Source organism: Polypterus senegalus, chromosome 6 (assembly GCF_016835505.1).
Source record: "Polypterus senegalus isolate Bchr_013 chromosome 6, ASM1683550v1, whole genome shotgun sequence".
In the NCBI taxonomy this organism is placed as follows: Eukaryota; Metazoa; Chordata; class Cladistia; order Polypteriformes; family Polypteridae; genus Polypterus; species Polypterus senegalus.
The window spans coordinates 53,718,066-53,738,833 of record NC_053159.1 but is presented as its reverse complement, the minus strand read 5'-3'; the positions used below and the strand labels follow the sequence as shown (position 1 = coordinate 53,738,833).

At 37.6% G+C, this 20,768-nt stretch overlaps 1 protein-coding gene across 3 annotated transcripts; it reads left to right on the top strand.

Annotated features, from left to right (window-relative positions):
• The first annotated feature begins 2,334 nt into the window (after positions 1-2,334).
• fbxo2 (F-box protein 2) lies at positions 2,335-20,379 on the top strand. 3 transcript variants are annotated; one of them, XM_039756000.1, is made up of 7 exons: positions 2,335-2,493; positions 8,556-8,645; positions 10,460-10,586; positions 14,610-14,705; positions 14,999-15,137; positions 16,618-16,711; positions 19,472-19,589. In XM_039756000.1, exons 2-7 carry the CDS (start codon positions 8,597-8,599, stop codon positions 19,486-19,488), a joined length of 522 nt encoding a protein of 173 aa, XP_039611934.1. In that variant the 5' UTR covers positions 2,335-2,493; positions 8,556-8,596; the 3' UTR covers positions 19,489-19,589. The 3 variants fall into 3 exon arrangements, with proteins under 3 accessions (XP_039611934.1, XP_039611931.1, XP_039611933.1); XM_039755997.1 differs by lacking the exon at positions 16,618-16,711 and having other exon boundaries at positions 2,339-2,493; positions 19,472-20,379; XM_039755999.1 differs by lacking the exon at positions 16,618-16,711 and having other exon boundaries at positions 2,339-2,503; positions 19,472-20,379.
• The last annotated feature ends 389 nt before the right edge of the window (positions 20,380-20,768 follow it).

Sequence of the window (20,768 nt, the reverse complement as noted above, 5' to 3'; positions counted from 1 at the left end):
TGTTGGTTGTTACATTACTGAATGTCAATTGCTGGACATGTCAGAAATCTGAATATTTTACATTTTTGTAAAAAATAGGAAAAAAACATCAATGCTATTCCATAAACCTATAAGTAGAAACTGTCATCAAAAGTGCTCTGGATCTTGAAATATTTTTAGTATATAACAAAAGAAATTCAGAGCTTTTAGTCTCTAAACTATTTAGCTAAAAAGTAATGCTAAAAGTCATGAATTCCTGTTAAGCATTGTTGAAGTAGTAAATTAAAAAAGTTATAAGCAATCTCTAGAATGTCAATATTCTACATTGTCTTCATCATATATTTCAGTATCACTGTCTGTCATTGGTTTAGTGTTTTTGTTGGCTGTTCCAATGATTGGGAGGTAGAACTCTTTAACTTTTTCTGATTGCGGATTGTCCATATTGACTCCCATTTTGCTAAGCAACATTTCGACATCCTTTGCTTTTACTGGATTAACACAACAATTCAGTGGAAGTGGGTCAGCTGACAAGTTTTTTTATTTTGCTGCCACGTTTCACAATACTGTGACTGCAAAAGTCGCCTGAATACGTGGTCTTTATGTTTATGTTACTTCTTGTTATTTCCACCACTCGAACTTTTGTTAAGTGAAATGGGAGCTTTTTTTTTGCAGACTTTTGCAGTTGCAGACTTGTAGTTAAGCACCTGCCAGTCTCTTCCTAAAACTCTGAGTGTGGCATATTGAGATGATTGGCTGGTGTACTTAGCAGCTTTTGGAACTAAGCTGGTTATGTATTTAACAGGTTTTGGAACTCACATCAAAATTTATAGCACTATATTTTGGTACTTAGCAGGTTTTGAAGCCCAGTTCAATGCCAAGCACATAGCCGACCCTTTGATGAATCAGAACCATGCTTCACCTAAAGTTTGCCAAAAAATGTACTTAACAGGTTTTGGAACTCACCCCTTCAATTATTGCTTGACTAAGCACTATTCTATTCTGGGAAGGGTTCTTTGCAAATGAAGCTGGTTCTTTGTGCTTTGAAAAACTTCCTAATATGAGGAAAAAAATGAAATCTTGAGTGTATAGTAGGCTACCTAGCAGGACACTAACAGATTAAGAAAACTTGAATTTAGTCTGTGTTACTGTATCAGCAAGAGTGCTTTTATAATCAGGAACCCATTTGTATTTCCCAAATCTGTTACTGTCTATCTATGGTTATTTACTGTAAGGAGTCGGTTTTAGATCTAAATAAATAAAGGTTCTTTTTGAAACCTTCATGTGGATGGTTTTGCTGGGGACCAAAACTGGTTCTCCTATGGCATCACTCTGAGGAGCCACTCTGGCATCTTTATTTTTAAGAGTGTACCTCACATCCCGAGTCTCCTGCAGCGTACCTTCAGCTTCACACAGGTACTTCAGCTAGTACACCTTGGGTGAGAGAAAGATAGGAGTTAAAATAATAATAATAATAATAATAATAATAATAATAATAATATTTTAGTTAGTGTAAGCCACTCTCATTTGGGGTGTTCATATAAAAATGTAATGATTTACTTTATGAGAACCTGAAGTACATAATAAAACCAGCTGTGTGAAATATTTTAAATATTAAAGTGTGTGCTTTGGATTAAATGTTTAAAATCTTGATTGTAAAAGAAATTTGTCATTTTTCTGATGAAGGTCTAGATCCATGTAAAGAATAAAAAATAACATTATATTCGTAGTCATTGACATTAAATAGTCTAAAAGGGTTCCCTACATGCTTATGTTTAAAACTTGATATTTTTATCCTTCTTGGAGGGCCACAGGGAAATAATCAAATATTAAAAGTATTAACATTCATAATCAGTAACCTCTAAATAAAATAAAACACTGCTGCCTATCTTACTGATCCCAATTTTGTTTAAGTTTTGTGAAATGGGGTAACTTTGATCTCTTGTATCCCATTAGAGATGAACCCCCAGGTTAATGTAGCACGAACAACTTCAAGTCCTTCTGATAATTTTTGCTGAAGGTTGCACAAATAATGGCGAAAAATAAGGGTTTTTTTTGGGTTAATAGGTTAATAGGGCCAAAAATATGGGAATACTCCAAAAAAGCTGGACGTCTTCCATAATTGGACATCACGCGTGAGGGTTTTGTCATATCGGTGAGTCGGAAGGCAAAAAAAAAAAACCTGAAGTGATTTAAAAGCGTTCATTAAGTAATAATTATGAAAACAATAAAGAAAAACATATGGAAAAGCAGGATTCTGAATCGTCAAAAGTGTTAAGGAAATTCAGTGCAGAACCAGTTTAGACCATAAGTGCACGCCCCCGTTTGGTGACGCGCACGTGACCAAGCGAATGAGTGAGCATATTTCGATTTTGACCGACATAACTGAAAAGGAGCGCTACTAAGAAGATCACTTCTTACGTTGGATAAGACAAGGTGACATTCTGGTATAGCTGTGCAGCACAAAAAAGAAGAAGTTGCGCTTTTACCTGAGTTACATCCGGAGCCCAACACTTAGTAAGAACTGGTAACCCGATGTATTCTTTCAGCTTTTTCATATGTCCGCTATTGATTTTGCCTTTACCGCTGCCGTCGCTTTGCTTCAAATACTGTACCGGTCACGCCACTTGATACTCTGCCGTAAATCTGTACAGATATGTAAGGAGACTGTGAATGAAAAATAAACTGCTGTGTCCGGCATAAAACGTTTATAAGTGTGTGTCACGGTGACGTTACTGATATCAGCATACTTGTTTGCGAATTTCCAACCGCACCACATGTTTGCAGTGTATAGTTAACTGTAAAAAAACAAGAAAGTTTAAGGTTTGATAACATTGTATTATCTATCCTCTTGGTAGCATTTCTGTACGGTGCGGCTCATGCCCCGCCGCGTTCACTGTAGTAGTGGGTCGGGACGGAGACACACCCCACTATACTGCAGTGCTGTCCGGTGGAAAAAAAAAAAACATGGTGGCTCAAGTAGTGTCTGTTAATTTGGATGGGAGCTCTGATGCCTTTTAAGTGTATGATATTTCTCAGGATCAAGTTCATTTGGCAAATTACATGCAGTACATTCACTATGAACTCTTATTTGTTTCGGTGTTCAGTTAGTACATTTTAGCGCGTAGAGTACGGTAATAAGCAGGCTTGTGACTGTAGAGATGGGCGAGTGATTGCCAGCAAGGTATATTCACAGGTGTGCTAAGCTCTGCGTGACGAGAACCCCTGGAACTTTCCCGTTATACCTTTTCAAGTCCGAGAAAGCAGGAGGAGACCCCCATGGCATTATAAATACCGCCTTTCAGATGATAACGAGGGTAACTGGGAAAAGAGGCGCTGGATGACGATTGAGAACACTGCGAGAGTGGAATAGCTTGCAGTGACTGTTATTTTTACAGACTGCTGTAAATTATTTGTTGTGAAATAAAAATGCCCGTTATTGAACTTAACTTCCAATTAGGTGTGCGTCGCGGTCTTTCCATCTCGGTGTTTGTTGCATTATGTTTATAGGTGTAGCGTCCTGTAGCACAAAGGGTGTGTGTTTCGATATGAAGGGAATCCTATTTTAGTGAAATGGGTGTGTACTATTTAGTTGAATCATAAACACCGTCTCCAGTGTAGTCTAGGGCAGGGCTAAAGAGTCAGAGTAAACTTTAGAACAATAAAATTATTAAGGGCAATGCTAATAAAGAGTTGGCAGTTTCATACTTGAGGTAATTGCTAGAATGCAGTGAAGACTTGATAATACAAACACATCAAAGGGAATCCAGTGAACATGGGTAAAAGGCAATGAAAGGATATGAGGGAAGACAATGACGCTGATATTAGCACAATATGCATAATTGAAATAAGCTGGAGGAGGAGGATAATATGTACAGCACACTATCAGGTATACTTGTATGTACAAGATGGAATAAGACAACAGGTGTTCAATAGATCACAAGCAAATGTATGCAGCACCTTACAGAGGCACACCCTTGAGTTAAAATCTAAATATAGGCCAGATCCACCAGTTCAGCTTGATTCAATAGAACTAACCTTAACTGTTGTGAATATGTTTCCTGTTATGAAATAGTAGATTCAAGAACAGATAGAAACCGGTCTTGTTCCAGTACATAGCTGCATTTTGGTCTTCGTTTTGAATTTTTTTAAACATGTGATGCAAGTTTTAACTACACCTATTTATATTAATTTGACATGCTATTTATTCTACTATTCCCTGGCAATTATTGTAATTCATTTATTTCTGCACTGTGTGTGTCATCGGTCATAAGTCATTTTTGTTCCTAAAATGTTTGTATATCTCCAGGAAGATTGTATTACTACACATTCTTTTCCTTTGTGGTACAGCTAGATTCTATATTATCCCTGGCAGAAATACTTGCATCAACACCCTCAGTTGTCTCAGCCTTCTCTTTCTATCGCAGAGTCCCAAGGAATTGATTATGATATCCTGGCAGCATGGGGCTCAAGGAAAGAATTAACTGTGGTCCATGCATAAGTACAATTTTCAAAAAATATAGTAAAGTGACCATCCATTTTCAAACTGGTTTATATACTTGGGAGAAGAGAGAGCCTATTGTGAAATCACTGGTTGCAAAACAGGAACCAGGGCATGTATAATTAAAAATCCCCATTAATAATATAATAAAGTAGTTCACTTTAGTTAATGGAAAGTACATTGGGCAGATATATGTGCAGGTCAAGTTGCAATTTTAATTAACATGACCTAAGGCAATTTGAAAGGTTGTTAATGCAACAGGCTGCAATTTTCACGCTAAGACTTTAGTGTTGAAGGCCAGAACAACACATACTATCCCGACAAGGGCACTTTACAATCTGTTGGTCGATCAAATGGTCAAAAATGCTGTGGCACAACATCTCCCGAATACAACCTGTATGTTAGTGTATGTCTAACATAGTTGATGAGCCTTCTCTCAATCAATCAACTAGGCCTACACTGCTATTTTTAATATAATATGTTTCTGTAGTGAACACCTTCTGTCAGTGCCACATAAGCACACACATTCACATATGTACATATGTTTTTCTAGGTTATGGAAAGGCAAGTTGAGTGAAATGTTTTAAGCCCAACGCCTTATTTACTCCGCTGTGCTGTCAATTAGCCAGTACCTTTTGAATATCCAAACTCCTAACCATTTCTCACAAGATACTCTGATGAATATGTGAACATCTTTCCATATCAATCCATTAGCATTTATTTTATGTGGCAGCTTTTTTTGATGAAGCAATGTTACAATATAGTATAATAAGTAATAAGTGGATAAGTGAAAAGGTGAAAGAAATCTGAGAGTTGTAAAAGTATACAGCATTGTATTTAAAAAAAAAAAAAAAAGTATTGCAACACACTTTACAAGTAACACAAAAAGAAGTATATATTTTAAACCTAAGATAAATATGTTTTTTTTTCTTTCCATATTCCAAATAAATATAATAATAAGAATAATAGTTGGTTCTTAATTGTCTTGGAAGGAGGGAGTGAGTGAGTGTGGCCATTTGTAAGTGTGTACCCTGTGTTGCGCCAGTGTCCTTTCCCCAGTTGGTTCTTGCCTTGTACCAAATGCTTCCAAAATAGGCTTGAGGTCTGTACAGCTCTCTGTTAGACCAAACAAGTTCAGTAAATTAATGAACAAATGACAGGAAAATAGTGATATCTAAAGAGGGTTGCAAATGTCTTTGCATCGTCTTAAACTGTTGAATGAAAAATAAAGCATCCCTCCATGTTTGTTGTCTTGCTCTGTATTCTCAGTTTTCTTATCATTTTCTTTTTCCCAAATTAAAAATGTACAAACATTGTTTCCCAGAAATGACTTGTGCTTTGGCTGATTCTCATTTACATTATTTAGATCCTTCCTATAGGTACAGTAGGTAGGTAAGAACTTCACTGTAAAATATGGTCTACAGATCAAACAGAAAAGCATGTTAATACTCTTAACAAAATAGAATGAAACTACTGAACAACTTGACAACAAAAAAACAGGAAATTAGACTTGGATGGCTGTTAGAAGAAATAGTCTGCATATCTCTAATACTGAAAAGTAGAGATTTTTAATGTGCAGATGTGATTTTGAATTATCAAAGAATTATAGAAGGATTGACTAGACAGGAGAGATGCAAATCCTAAGACAGTGTTTTTTTAAAACATAGAAAGGTGTTTATTGACTGTACAGGGGACTTGGCTTGAAGAAAAAACATATAGAAGGAAATGGAAAAGAATTAAACACATGGTTGGGAATTCAACCGGTGGAAGTAAATACAGGTCACAGGTAGCATAATTACAGTACATAACAGTATAATTTATTTAAAGTTATAAGCTTGTCTCAATGATAAAAATTAAATAAGCTTATATGGTCTTAATGTACCAGCTGCACAGGTGACCTTCCTAGCTCCTGAAAAGAGGAAGGACAACCACCAATTTCAATCATCTGAAAAGAGCACCCACACTTTTTGAAACTGGTAAACCCTCTGTTCACAGAAGCGGCACCCATGATCACCCCATTGCAGTGTGTCTCATGTGCATGGGAGAATCTACATTTTCTTAGGAATAAAGTTGCATACAATCACAAGAGAGCCGCAGACTATCCCATGGTGAACAGGAAAGAAATGAGAAAGTGAGCTGGATGCATACAAATCTTCAAAATTAGTTGTTTTGGTAATGTAGAAAAATCAAATCATTGTTTTTTCTTCAGTGCATAAGTGGTGGTGGCAATCTTATCCATGTGCTTTTTCTACCTAAAAAACAAATGAAGTGTTGATATTTTGCTTTAATCCCACTGGAATGTGCTATTTTAACCATTCATCATGTATATCTGTTGACCATCAAGTTGCTTACTGGATGGCCTTTGGGTAGCTGTGGCAGAGCTTGAGATTTATGGCTCAGGCCTGAATGAGTAAAACTGTTGTCTTCAGATTACAGCAGAGAACAACATTATGACCGATTTTCTTTAGGTTACTTTTGGAAATGATAGGCAGTGTGGTGTATTGGTTAAGACAATGGACTTCAGACCTTGAGCTTCTGGGTACAAATCCTGCTAATGACTCTCTCTGACCCAGAGCAAGTCTCTTTACCACCTGGGCCCCAACAGGAAAATTAAAAGACATGTAACCAACTATATCTCAAATATGATAAATTGCTTTGGATAAAGGAATCGACCAAATAAGGAAATAATAAAAAAAGAGTTGTCTTTAGCCCAATGCAATGTCTTCCAGCCTGATTAAAACTAGAAGAGTTTTTCTTGATATGATCATAATGGAGAAAATGAGAGTGGAGCAGTGGTTATCACTGTTGCTTCTTGAGTAGCATGAATTCAGATCCCCTGTTCATTCACTCAGTATGGATTTTATATAGGTTTATTTGAGGTGATCTAGTTTCCTGCCACATCCCTAGGATGTATGGGTAATTTTGAATGACAACTCGTAAGTAGGACTCCAAGAGCTCTCTGCTGGGTCTTACAAATATGTAATGGCCTTAGTAGGTTCAAATAATGGGTGCATGTGTAAACTGAATAGCAACTTTCCTAGAGCAATAGAACATTATTTGTTCCCCGGGGGAAATTTAGCTTTTTAAAGAAGAATAATAATAATAGTACATTTTATCTGTATAGCACCTATCTCATACTCAATGCACTAAGCTCTTTAAAAAATGAATAGATAAATAGATATACATATGCAAACAAACCAGAATGACCACAAAGGAAGAAAATCTAAAAGAAAAGACCTCTGACTTGGTTGTCCCAGTCTGAATAAGGCATCATGCAGATGTATTGCCTTTGGTATAAAGGAGCCCCAGTAGTGTTTCTTGACATATGTGTGCTGAATTATTTATTGGCTAAAAGTCCTCAGTGTTAATGTGTCACAGAAAGGATGTACTGCATTGTTCATTTTTAATTCTCTCCTTTGCTGCTACCCCCGGTGGTCCAGAATGTATCCAATAACTGAGCCTGCCCTTTTAATTAGCTTGTCGATTCGGTGTGCCTCTCTTGAAATGATGTTAGCCCAGCACACCACAGTGTAGAAAATCACATTGGCTATCACAGAGTTGTAGAAAATGTAAAGGGTGTCACTACCCTCATTAAAGGAATGTAGTCTCCTAAGGAAAAAGAGCCCGTTTTGCCCCTTCTTATATACATAGTTCCTCTATGTTCTGAGACCAGCCCAGCATGTCATTGATGTGGACCCACAAGTACCTGTGGGAGTAGACTATCTCTTCATCTACTCCTTGCATATTGACCTAGCATAGAAACTCTGTAGTGTGGCGAAAGTCAATAACTAGTTCCTTGGTTTTGCTGATGTTAAGCTGCAGATGATTCTCTTTGCACCAAGAAACAAACTTCTCCACTTCATACCGAAACTCTGTCTCATCCCCCTTATGAACTACCCATAAGTGCAGAATAATCTGAGAATTTCTGCAAGTAACATGACCTGGTGTTATATTTACAGTCAAAGGTTTACAGAGTGAAGAAAAAAGAGAAGTAATAAAACATTCAGCCAAGATTGTATATAAAAGTGCCAAAATATAACTTCGATGTTATACTGAAGCCTTTTTTTTAACTTTTCAGCACAGTTTTTTGGCATATCAGTTGTTGACCTTTCTAAAGCTATGGATTCAGGACACCTGAGGAACCTGGTGAAGAACCCATGTGGAAATGGTGAGTCACAATGCACTGTAGAGGTTTTTTTTACATATGAGGGATGTTCAAAAAGTTTACGCAATTTTTTTAACTCTCTATTTATTAAGAATTTCAAAAACATCATATCATCAAACATCAAAATATCATAGGAACATAGCCAAGGCTGGTGTCATTACCAGTTGACAAGTGAGGACAATTACATTAACAAACAAGGACAGTACTGATAATGTTTCCCATGAAAATAAATGGGGGGAGGGGGGTTTGACTTCTTACTGTATTCAAATTTAGGAAGTCCAGGCAGATACCTTGTTGTTGTTTTATTAAAGAACTGAACCTGAATTCAGAAGGTTGCTGGTTCAGTTCCATCCTCAGACTCGCTCTGTGACCTTGACAAAGTGACATAACACACCTGAAAAAAAAGATTACAAAAGTCATAAACAGTGGTCTTGTAAATCATTTTTAAATAATAGGCATTAGTCAAATTAATAATACTATCCTGAGTTTGTTCTAAGTGGATTTGGGCAATTAATCAGCAGATGGAAAATGTATTTATATTACATAACTATTTTTTAGTCTTTTTAGCATTTATTGAAATATGGGGAGTCTTATAGCACTTTACAAAACAGTACATTTGCAGTGATTTTCATCTCCTCCAAATATGAGTAGTTCTACATGTTTGAGAGTGAAACAATGTACACTGTGTCAGATTGTTGATGTACAGTAAATATCAAAGAAGGTAGAACACAGCTATAAGGAGTCCTTTTTTGACTGAATACATTTTGAAAGAGTCTGATTTGTTTTTACTGTATAGGAATGTTTCAAAAGAAATTTTTAAATAAAATGCAGTATATAGACTGGCATTCACATTAGAGAAGTGAGCATCTAATGACCTGGTAAGTGAAGCTGGGCTGTATTGGCATCTATACTTGCATGATTTCTAGATTGGTCCACCTGGTGGAGGTGTGAATTGGGCCTCTTAATTTTACCTGGACGACTGAGAATCTTTGCAGACATATTTTTATGCATTTTGGGGCAGAAACCCTAAAGTTGGTGTGGGAATATGAAGGGACAGCAAGAAAAGTTGCAGACTACAGGAGGCATAATCTGTCTTCAATTTATCATGCTGCCCTTTCATCCATCCCCAGGAAAATTAGGCCCAATTCATACCTCCATCAGGTGGACCACTCTTAACAACCCACTCTATGAGGGTAGGAGGGGCTGTTAAAAGGTGTGACTGTTACATCTACCCAAACCTTCCACTTTCTTTGTTTTATTCAATGAGCCTATTCAGGGAAGGTGTAAAGTGAAACTAACCTGGAGGATAAATTTGTGGTCAGACTGACGAAGCTGCTTGGATGAGCAGTGAAACGTATCTACCTAACAAGAAAGAAGTCTAGTTGCCATGACTCAACTACCAGATAATTTCACCTGGATGACTAAGAATCTTCACAAGAGCATGGTTCCTTGCTACATCTAGTGGTAACTGGACTAAGTAATTTCCTTCTGGGCTTGACATAGCTTATCAAAGTAAGGTAAACTGAAAGAATGTTAAACTTGGTTGTGAACTAAGAACATTCTATAGAAATACAAATAAGAATAAACAAGAGAACGAAATTCATCAGTAGTGTGGCTTAGGGTTAAGAAGGAAAGAAGAAACATGACTGATGGGTATTTGAAAACCTTATTGCTTATAGGATCTTGATGAGCCTGTTCCATTCACTACTTATTTGTACTGTGTAATAATTACTTCTACATGGAGGATATCGGTGGTAACTGTGACTAACTACAACTCTTTCTTTCACCCCCACCCCTTCTTTTTTACTTTTAAACAGATCAATTTAATCATTGGGAAATTATTGAAAATGGGGGCAGTATGTGGCGCGTTGAGGAAATGCCTGGAGACTGTGGATATGACTTTCCTGATAGCTCCATTCTAACATACTTTGTGACATCTTTTGAGTGAGTACTATGGACCAGAAAAATCATACACATAGTAAATAGTTGTTATTTAGCCTTACATCATTTAATGCTTGCATATGAAGGTAATGAGTTGATTTGAATCTTCTGTCTGTTTATATGATTGCATCTAACCAGTCAGTTATGGGCACATCCAAAACAGGATGATTTGACACCATGCATCCATTCATCTTTCTGTGAAGCATACACATTTATTTTGTAGTGAGCACATGCTTAGTGAGAAGCAATAAAAGTTACTTGTGGCAGTTTTGTAAATCCACACAGTGTTTTGCTAATGTTACATGGTGACAATGTGAAAATAAATAACAGAGAAGAATAATTACATAGTTTGCTATTTTTAATTTTGTATAATGTCCTCACCTACAATTAAGTCGCATCTTGCTGGATATAAGATGGTTTTATAACTTGTGTTGACTTATTTTTTTATTTATAATATAATTTAATGCAATACATATAACCATTCTGAAACCTGCTTAATCCAAATCAGAGTCGTGTGGGAACAGGGCCAAACTCAGCATTTAGGTGTAAGAAGGTAACTATCTCTGAATGGGCCAAGTCCATCACAGAGCCCTCTCACACACAAATGCACATCTGCATTCAGATAAATAGATTGTAGAATTGACAATCAGCCTGACTAGAGCTGTCACAAGTAATCAAGCTACTTTATTAACCTGGTTTAAAAAAAAACAAAAAACTAAAATGATCAATAAAATTTTACCTCAAGTGAAATGGGCAATATAGTGGAAAGACAAAAACACATTTATGACGATTTTAGAAAGAGGTGGCAGAATGTTTAATAAACCAGTTTCCCTGCTGTCATTAAACTTTTTTGGTGTAACATATGCAACATTAGTCCACTGTGTGTAAGCAGCAGTCCTCAAAACTTTATAACTATGTGTTCAGCTTTGTTGAGGTTCATAAGACAGAAAAGGGCATTAAATGACTTTCTTTGTAAACTTGAATTTCTGTAAAGCTTTTGTGTGTGATTTGAAGGAAGCCTTTATTAGAGTCATTCCAGACTTTGGCCAGTCAGGATGTGACCAATGCAGAAACTGTGTATGTCCTGATTAAAAATATTTAATGTAGATATTTTCCCAATCTGTAATATAATACCTAAAAAAAACAAATACTGGGCATGCATGTTTGTAAAAAAAAAAAAAATGTAAATCACAAATACATCCTGATGTATCGATTCTTTTTCCCTGCTGGCTACAATCTGTCCAGTTGCTGCCATGTTTATTTGTCCATCAATTCCTACATGTATCTAACAAATCCATCCACCTATCCATCTGTCTGTCAGTCCATCCTGGTATCCATTTCTTTATCCATCAGATCCTCTATGTATCTATATACTGTATCTATCAATCCATTCATATATTCACTCATCTATTGTTCATTCAACCAATGTTTATCCATTCATCAATCTAGTCATCTCTCCATTATCTCCTTTTGTTCATCCAAATTTGGATCATCCCATACATTTCTTGTGAATTTGTCATAAATGTTTGTTGTTTTCATCAGTCGCTATGTCATGGTGGGATTATAATGTAAGATTTGCTTGAGAACCTTCCCTTTTACCCTATCCTGAATAAGCACCCTGACAGCTTGAATTGCCACGTGAATTACAGATGAACTGTAGTGTTCATAACTTATGTTCTCATCTCAGTTCTTCTAAATGCTGAAATGTTTCTCCCAGTGTATGGTTGTACACATCTCTTTATTGATTTAAAATAATACAGTCCCGATCAAAAGTTTAAGACCACTTGAAAAATGGCAAAAAATCATATTTTGCATGGTTGGATCTTAACAAGGTTCCAAGCAGAGCTTCAACATGCAACAAGAAGAAATGGGAGTGAGACAAAACATTTGTTGAGTATTCAATTAATTGAAAATGACGATTAAATTGAAACAGGCTGTTTTACAGCTGATCAAAATTTTAGGACCACATGCCATTAAAAGGCCAAATCTGTGCAAAGATGTGGATTCATTGTCATTTTCTGTCAGGTAGTCACACGTTCTGATGGCAAAGGCAAAAAACTCTCCCTTTTTCAATGTGGTCGGGTTGTTGAGCTGCATAAGCAGGGTCTCTCACAGCGGCATCGCTGCTGAGGTGGGACACAGTAAGACAGTCATTTGGAATTTCTTAAATGATCCTGAGGGTTATGGAACAAAAAAGTCAAGTGGAAGACCCAAAAAAATTTCACCAGCACTGAGCCGGAGGATCCAATTGGCTGTCCGTCAAGACACTGGACGATTCTCGACCAAATTAAGGCCGTTACTGGTGCTGACTGCAGCCCCATAACCATCAGACGGCATCTGAGACTGAAGGGCTTCAAAAACAAAAAACGTCTTCAAAGACCTTGTCTACTTGAACTCCACAGAACTGCTCGTTGGACTTTGCAAGAGAGCACCAAACATGGGACATTCAAAGGTGGAAGAAAGTTTTATTCTCTGATGAGAAAAAATTTAACCTTGATGGTCCTGATGGTTTCCAACGTTACTGGCATGACAAGCAGATCCCACCTGAGATGTTTTCTATGAGCCACAGTGGAGGGGGCGCCATAATGGTCTGGGGTGTTTTTTCCTTCAGTGGAACAATGGAGCTTCAGGAAGTGCAGGGGCGTCAAACGGCCGCTGGCTATGTCCAGATGTTGCAGAGAGCATTCCTCATGACTAAGGGCCCTCGTCTGGGTTTTTCAACAGGACAACGCTACAGTACACAATGCCCGCAGGACAAGGGGCTTCTTCCAGGAGAATAATATCACTCTTTTGGCCCATCCTGCTTGTTCCCCTGATCTAAATCCAATTGAGAACCTTTGGGGATGGATGGCAAGGGAAGTTTACAAAAATGGACAACAGTTCCAGACAGTAGATGCCCTTCGTGTGGCCGTCTTCACCACTTGGAGAAATGTTCCCACTCACCTCATGGAAACGCTTGCATCAAGCATGCCGCAACAAATTTTTGAAGTAATCAACAATAACGGTGGAGCTACTCAGTACTGAGTTCATGTTTGGAAGTTTGATTTCTGTTTTGGGGGGGTTTACGGGTTTTTTTGGAGGTGTGGTCCTAAACTTTTGATCAGCTGTAAAACAGCCTGTTTCAGTTTAATCGTTGTTTTCATTAAATTGCATGCTCAAAAAATGTTTTGTCTCATTCCCATTTCTTCTTGTTGCATGTTGAAGCTCTACTTCGAACCTTGTTAAGATCCAACCATGCAAAATATGATTTTTTGCCATTTTTCAAGTGGTCTTAAACTTTTGATCGGGACTGTAATAATAAAAAAATATATATCAATAATTACAGTTGATAAACTGCAAACCGCTGTGAGCTACTGTATGTAGCTTTTTTATTGTCCTGTGATTTTTGAGGAAAAAAAAAAAAATTTTGCTGAAACTTTTATTTTCATTCCCCAAAACTGGGTCAGATTGTTCCTGGCCTGAATGACTTCTGCCACATCTTTAGCAATGTCTGATCACTGTTTGAATAGATGACTTCCAGAAGGTTATTGTCATTAACATCCTTCTGTTTGGAAGTCCATTCAGCAAGTAAAATAATTTGAAAATATGACTGTTTCTTTCGCCTCAAACTCGCCTAATTCAATTTTGGTAACGTTTTCACCAACTCAAAGGGTATTGTGACCACCAGGAGATGCTCCAGCTCCCCAACACTCGACACAAACACTCGGACATGTGTAAAATGAGAGAGAGAATTTTTATTATGGGAAACTTGTAGTAGGCAAGCGTTTCCCATCACAGCCACAAGTACAGTTAAGCACTAGAACAACACAGCTATGCTTTGCCCTCTTCTTCTTCCTCTCTCTCTCTCTCTGTCTCTGTCTCTGTCCTGATCACTGCCTCCTCCACTCCTCCATGCAAGCTTCATCCTCCTTTCTCCCGACTCTGGCTCTTGGAGTTGAGGCAGCTGGTTCCTTTTATGTAACACCCAGCCGTCTCTCACAGTATAAAAAAATGCTGATATGTCTTTTTTTATTTCTTTGTTCCTAGAATTTGCTTAAAAGAACAGACCATTGACCTTGTCTCTGAGGGCTACACCGAGGAGATTCTGGACTCCGTGCAACCCAAAATTGAAGTCCAAGACTGGTATGATTTAATTTGATGTGGCCGAAAAATTCTGCAGTTCAAAAGATAAAGTATTGCTCAAATAGTGAAAAGCCCTTGGACAAAAGAGATTATTGCTGTAATAATTGCTGAAATATTCCATTAAATTGAAATCTGAGAAAGCTGCATGAACTGTGTCTACTCCTCTGCAGTGAAATCATTAACATTTATGCCTAATTGCCAAGTTCTTTTTGGACTGCGGAGGAGTCGCACTCTGTCATGATATACATGACTTCCACCTAGTGAAAATTTAACTTTCCACTTATGCTTCTCAGGTTTTCAGGAAGAAAAGACTGTGGCTGCAACTATGAATTACATGTTAGTCTACTGAATGGAAATCTAGAGCCTGTTAATGAGTTTAAAGCAGAGCCTGTAAACCTTGATCCAGATAATGAAGACTGCATTTGGAGGAAGGTAAGAGAGTAAACTTTGATAAGTTAGTATTGTTGATGCCTGGGTTCTGGAACTACAACTCTTACATTTTTATAATGGGATAATGGAAGCAGCATTGCATGGGTGTAATCTTGTAAGGGGAACATGTCCTCCATGAGTGTAAAAAGAATTACACAAATATTATAAAGTCTGCCCATGCATTTTTGAAAAATCTATTATTTGCCCACCCCATATAGGATATGGCATTGTACTTTGGTTAGGGAAATAAAAGCATGCCCACCAAAACTGTGGCACAGAAACAATGAAAGGTAGTTCAGTCATAGCCAATAAGAATCCTGATACACCACACAAAGACTGCAAAAGGAACACCCTTAAGTAATGCCCACTATACACCTGTTATGAACTAGGAATCCCAAGGCCTGCAAGTCCCAAGACATGCAAGTACCAAAAATGTTCAGTAGAGGGGTATATACCACCAAACCCTGGCTAGATAAACCGACAAACAGAAATCTTTATAAAAACAGGTTTTATTTTTCACAAAAATGCCCTAAAGTGAAGCTCTGTACAGCACAGGAAGTAAAAGAGTTATCCTGAAACAAAGAGGCAATCCCATACAAAGTCCCAATACACAATCCAGTGGCTAAGGTCAAAAATAGAGCAAAGGCTCAAAATCCAGAAAATCACAAAAGTACAAGGCACAACAAAACACAAGAACTCACCCAATCCAAGCACCTTCACAATGATGCGCCGTGAACAATGGGAGACCCTCCAGATATATAAGGTGAGGGTAATCCTTGGCAGTGACAGGCAGGTGGTCCTGACTCTTGGGGGAACACACACAACACATTGGACATAACACAGCTTAAACACAAAATCAAAAGTAAACAACAATGCACATAATCAACAAAAGCAACATTAGCATAAATAAATGTCACAAAAATTAATAACAAAGCATGAAACAAGACTTTGAACCTTTGAAACATAACACCCAAAAGCTGGCCACCAATCTGATGTATATAGCGAATGTCACTGTGAAAAGTTATGCTCTTGCACTGCTGTATACAGCATATGCTTCTTCAGTTTAGGATAAAGTATTATAATTGTTAGAGCTTGGAGTTTTTGTAAAGAGTAGCATGGATATTCTTAACATTAAAAAGAAGAAAAGATGAAGCACATGAATTTTAGTTTTTGGCTGCAATTGTCCACCTTTTAACAATTATTTTTTAGTACATTTTATAAGTATTCCCCTTTTTCCTCAATAGATACAGTAACATTTACAGTATGTGTGCTTTGTCAGATAATCACAAAAAAATCCTCCCATGTTTTCATTTCTGATGCTGTTTGTCTTGGTGAAGTTTATTGTGGCTCTAAGCTGTATAGATTGGCCGTTATCTCTGTTGTTCCAGCAATTAGACCATAAGAGTGATTTTTAGCTGTCCAGTAAGTTCTTTGGAAAAAGCCCAGAAGGAACTCAATCTACCATTACATTCCCTCATATTAGAATGCCAAACAGATGGGGATCCAGACAGATGATGATCAGCAGGATACTAGAGCAGCAGAACACTTTAACTTGGGTCCTGTCTGCAGTCAAGAAGGTGTGACATCTAATTCCAACCTGACAACATATCTAGTCTATCTATCAACAAGTCACTGTCTCCACTGCTGGATTTCACAGCTGCACTTTCAGGAGAAGACTATGTTAGTATCACCTATGTTGAAGCCTGTTCTCCACCTCTTTTACACTTAAATGTTACTAATGTAAGGAAAAGACACAGATCTCACCAAGAATTTGAAGAGCGAGATCTTGGGCTACCTTAATGAGAAATATAAAGATGAAGCTACTCGGGAGCTGCTAGATATGGCATTTTGTTTGGCTTTTGATATTGCTGTCTGCACTGATCCAGAGTGACATTGGAAATTATTGAGACCTAAAGCAGCAGAGCTCAAGTTTAGTCCGCAGTTGCTGACACATCCCGGGCAAAAAAAGTCAAGAGGTCCTTGGGAAATTTTCTTTAAATAAAGTGGTGCAACAGCAAAGGGTGAGTCGTCTCTGACCCTTTGGGGAAGGTGTGGGAGCTGAATTAAACAACTACCTGCTAACACCTTCCTCAGACAAAGAAAATCACACAAGGTGAACTTTCCTTGAAATGTGTATTTCGGCTACAAGCTCCCCATCAGAGAAGATTTTCAGTGCAAGTCAGCAAGTGGAAACATTATCACTTGTCAACGTGCTTGTCTTAAGCCAGCAGTGGTAGATGGACTGGTATTCTTGGCTAGAAATCTCTAAGCTAAGTAAGTCTGTTAAGAAAGAAACCAGCTGTTATACAATTGAAGTTTCATTTCATCTTGTTTAGCCACACTGACCAGCACTTTGTTTTACTTTGGCACTGTTGCTAAGAGGAAGTTAAGTTTAAAAAACGGTTTGTATGATAAAATACTTCTGTGTTGATGTTTGTTATTTATTACAAACTGATATTGTTAGCTATTGGTTCATTTAAACCTTTTAAAAGTTATTTGTTTTAGAAATTATATTTAGTTTAAGTGTATTTTTAAAAACCGCTCGGGGGACTGGTGTATAACTGCTATTGTATTTTTATAATTTTGTTTAAAATCTGTTTATTTTGCTGTTTGCCAAGAAAGATGTTTCATTTTGAAATGAAATGTTAAATGGCATATTTTATTACTCATGTTAATTCACTATATGTAAATGAAGCTTCCTTACCCCTTAGTTTAATGCTCTATTGTAGCCAGGAGTACAGATATATAACCTCCTGTAATCTTCTTTATCCCTTCTTGACAACATCCTGCTTTTTTTTTTTTTTTTTATTCTTTTTACTTTCTATACAGCAGATGCACTCACTTTCCAAGATCATCCCACACATTCTAGAATTATTTATTCTTTTTAAAAAATTGAGCTATTCAGGTCATCTAGTGAAAATTCCTAGGTTTTTAATTTTTGCACTATATATTGCAGAAAAAAAAATATTGCTATGTTCATTTTTTCCAGTGTCTTGTATCCCTACATACAAGGGCAGAGTGGTGGCTCTGCGGCTAGGGATCTGCACCAGCTACTGGAAGGTTGCCGGTTTGAATCCTATAAACGCCAGAAGTGACTCTACTCCATTGGGCCCCTAAGCAAGGCCTTTAACCTGCAATTGCTCCGCTGCTCCTGGGTATGATGTTAATCTGCATCCTGCCCAGCAAGCAGGTCATTCAACTTGCAGAGAGAACTTGGAGGTTGGTGGCAGGATTGGCACTCCAGCCACTATAGAAAAATCTCACACTGTTTAATGTGGTGCTGAGGTGGCACCCATTGCAAGGTTGCACTCGGATCTCAATCAGGGTGATTTGCCATATAGTGTTTGCAGCAATGTGCTGTAATCAGTGCATGCTCCCAACCTCGCTCTCTCTCTCTCTACATACAAGCCAGAAAGTATTTCCAAGCCTGCCTAGAGGAGGGAGGAGGATATGCCCAGAATTAGGGCGAGACCACTCTAATTAAGAGGTCTTATTCCAGAGCCAGTGCTGTCTAAGGAGCTGAATCTGACTGTTTAATGCCAGTATGCTTTAACCTCTGTCACAAACACCTGTTCCTTGCTATGAGACATTTCCAAGCTGTAGAGCTAGTTTACATCATTGGTGTTTACTAAGTCTAACTAACGGAAGTGAAATACAGGTTCAAGAATGAAATGTTGGGACAAAACAAAAAATAAAAACATATACAGAGTGGCACCAAGAAGCTGGAAATACAGGCAGAAGTCTTCTCTCTTTTAACGTCATTACTCAGCTGAGTGTGTCTGATTCTTGTGGAGCTCCGTCCTCTAGGATGACTTGACTCAAAATGATATGCCTTCCTTCGAGGATGCCCGGTTTTATAGGACCTGGAAGGGTTGGAGTTATTTGCCCTCACTGGTCAGAGCTTTTTAGGCAGAAAGAGGTAACAAGGTCAGAGTATAAATGACACAACTCAACTGAGTCTGGAAGGCAACTCATTGACGCCCATGCATGGCAGACCCCTGATATCCCTGTGTTGAGAGTGGTTTGCTTACTTTTCAGATATTGTATTCCTAACCTTTTGAAAAGTTAGCCCTCTCAGGTGTACAAGATTTCCAGTATCACAGCTGCAAGAATCCACCAAGTGTATAGGCCCCCTTTGCATGGAACGGCAGAATAAGATAAATATGCACTAGTAAAATTGAAAATATTATATACAGTGATTTTATGTGTTTTGTTGTTTAGTGCTCATGGGGGAAAATTGTTCATACTTTATTTTCTAAGCGTAGTTAGCTTTACCTCCTAAATACTGTATTTTGTGTGAAAGAGGGTCTTACTGATTTTTTTTTTATACACTGTAGGTCAGTCATGCTTTTGAAGACTATGGACCTGGAGTGCGTTTTGTTCGTATACAGCATGGTGGCCAAGACACTAAATTCTGGGATGGATGGTTTGGTGTCCGGGTGACAAACACTTCAGTAGTGGTGCATTCTTAATCCCAAGCTCATGTTGCACTATTTAGCTAGCCCAAACACATGCATTTATCATGAACTTAAATGCATTCAATCTTAATGAAATAACTTGTCTGTCATGGTCAGCCAGAGTTCATTTCATTCCAGATTTGGAATACTGTATCTGAAAGCATGTGTTTGCCTGGATCCCTTCTTCTTTAGCTTGACTTTATATCTGATTACCTTTCTGTCTTTCAGTGTCTATCTAGGAAAGATGGCAATGTGTTTCTCTCAAGCATTTTCAACAGAAACTTAAATGCAAAACATCAGCAAAATTTGGTCACCAAGATATAGAATGCATTGAATTAAGCCATGCGCAGATCTTTGGAAAGTGCATACATTTACCAAGATTAACACGTGAAAATAATAATAAATGAATAAATGCTGCTAATAAGTCGGGTATTAAAATGAGTTAAATGGGATATGTAGCCTATTATTATGTATATAAAAAGAAACGATGTAACTACTAACAGGCTTAAATGTCATGAGGCAAAGAATAGAAAGTTAACTGATATCTCTATTAATATGAACGGAGACAAGAAAATATGAATCTCTTTCTTTCTTTCTTAGTTTGGTTTTTACTGTGATTAGGCTCAAAATAAGGTCATGTGAAAAGACAATTTAATACAGTGCACCAAAAAAAAGAAGCAAAGCAGCAATAACTTATACCTCCATTGTTAGTAGCGCTCTGGAAAACCTTGTAAACTCAGAAAAGCTTTTCTGTTAAGCCTGTATTAATGATAAAGCCATGAAGAAACCTGTTTGTCTAGGTTGTGTTTGTCCATGTGTATTAAAGAGGAGAGAAACGGGTTCTCCTAGAAGGTGCCAGTATGAAACATGCAACCTATGCTCCAATATAAGACCTGATAAACATGATAAAGGGGGTTGAGAAGGCAGGTTTGTATAATGACTGGTGTCATGTCATTGCTCACTTTGCATGTGTCCCATCTTTTCCCCCTCTTCAGCATTATAGTTGACATCCAGTTGAATTGAAGCCATTTGTAAACTTGGATGTCTCCACTGTTTTAAAACAACTGGGGATTATTGATATAGAATGGTTTCAATTAACAGGCCAAAGTCAAGGGGGGAAAAAGAAACATTGTTAAAAACGATCAAGAGAGGTCAATAAGTTGATGTGGTGAAAAAT

Coding starts and splice junctions, on each gene's coding strand:
- fbxo2 (XM_039755997.1), top strand. CDS start 8,597: ATGGATTCAGGACACCTGAGGAACCTGGTGAAGAACCCATGTGGAAAT. Junction 14,706..14,998: donor AAAATTGAAGTCCAAGACTG/GTATGATTTAAT, acceptor TATGCTTCTCAG/GTTTTCAGGAAGAAAAGACT. Junction 15,138..19,471: donor AAGACTGCATTTGGAGGAAG/GTAAGAGAGTAA, acceptor TATACACTGTAG/GTCAGTCATGCTTTTGAAGA.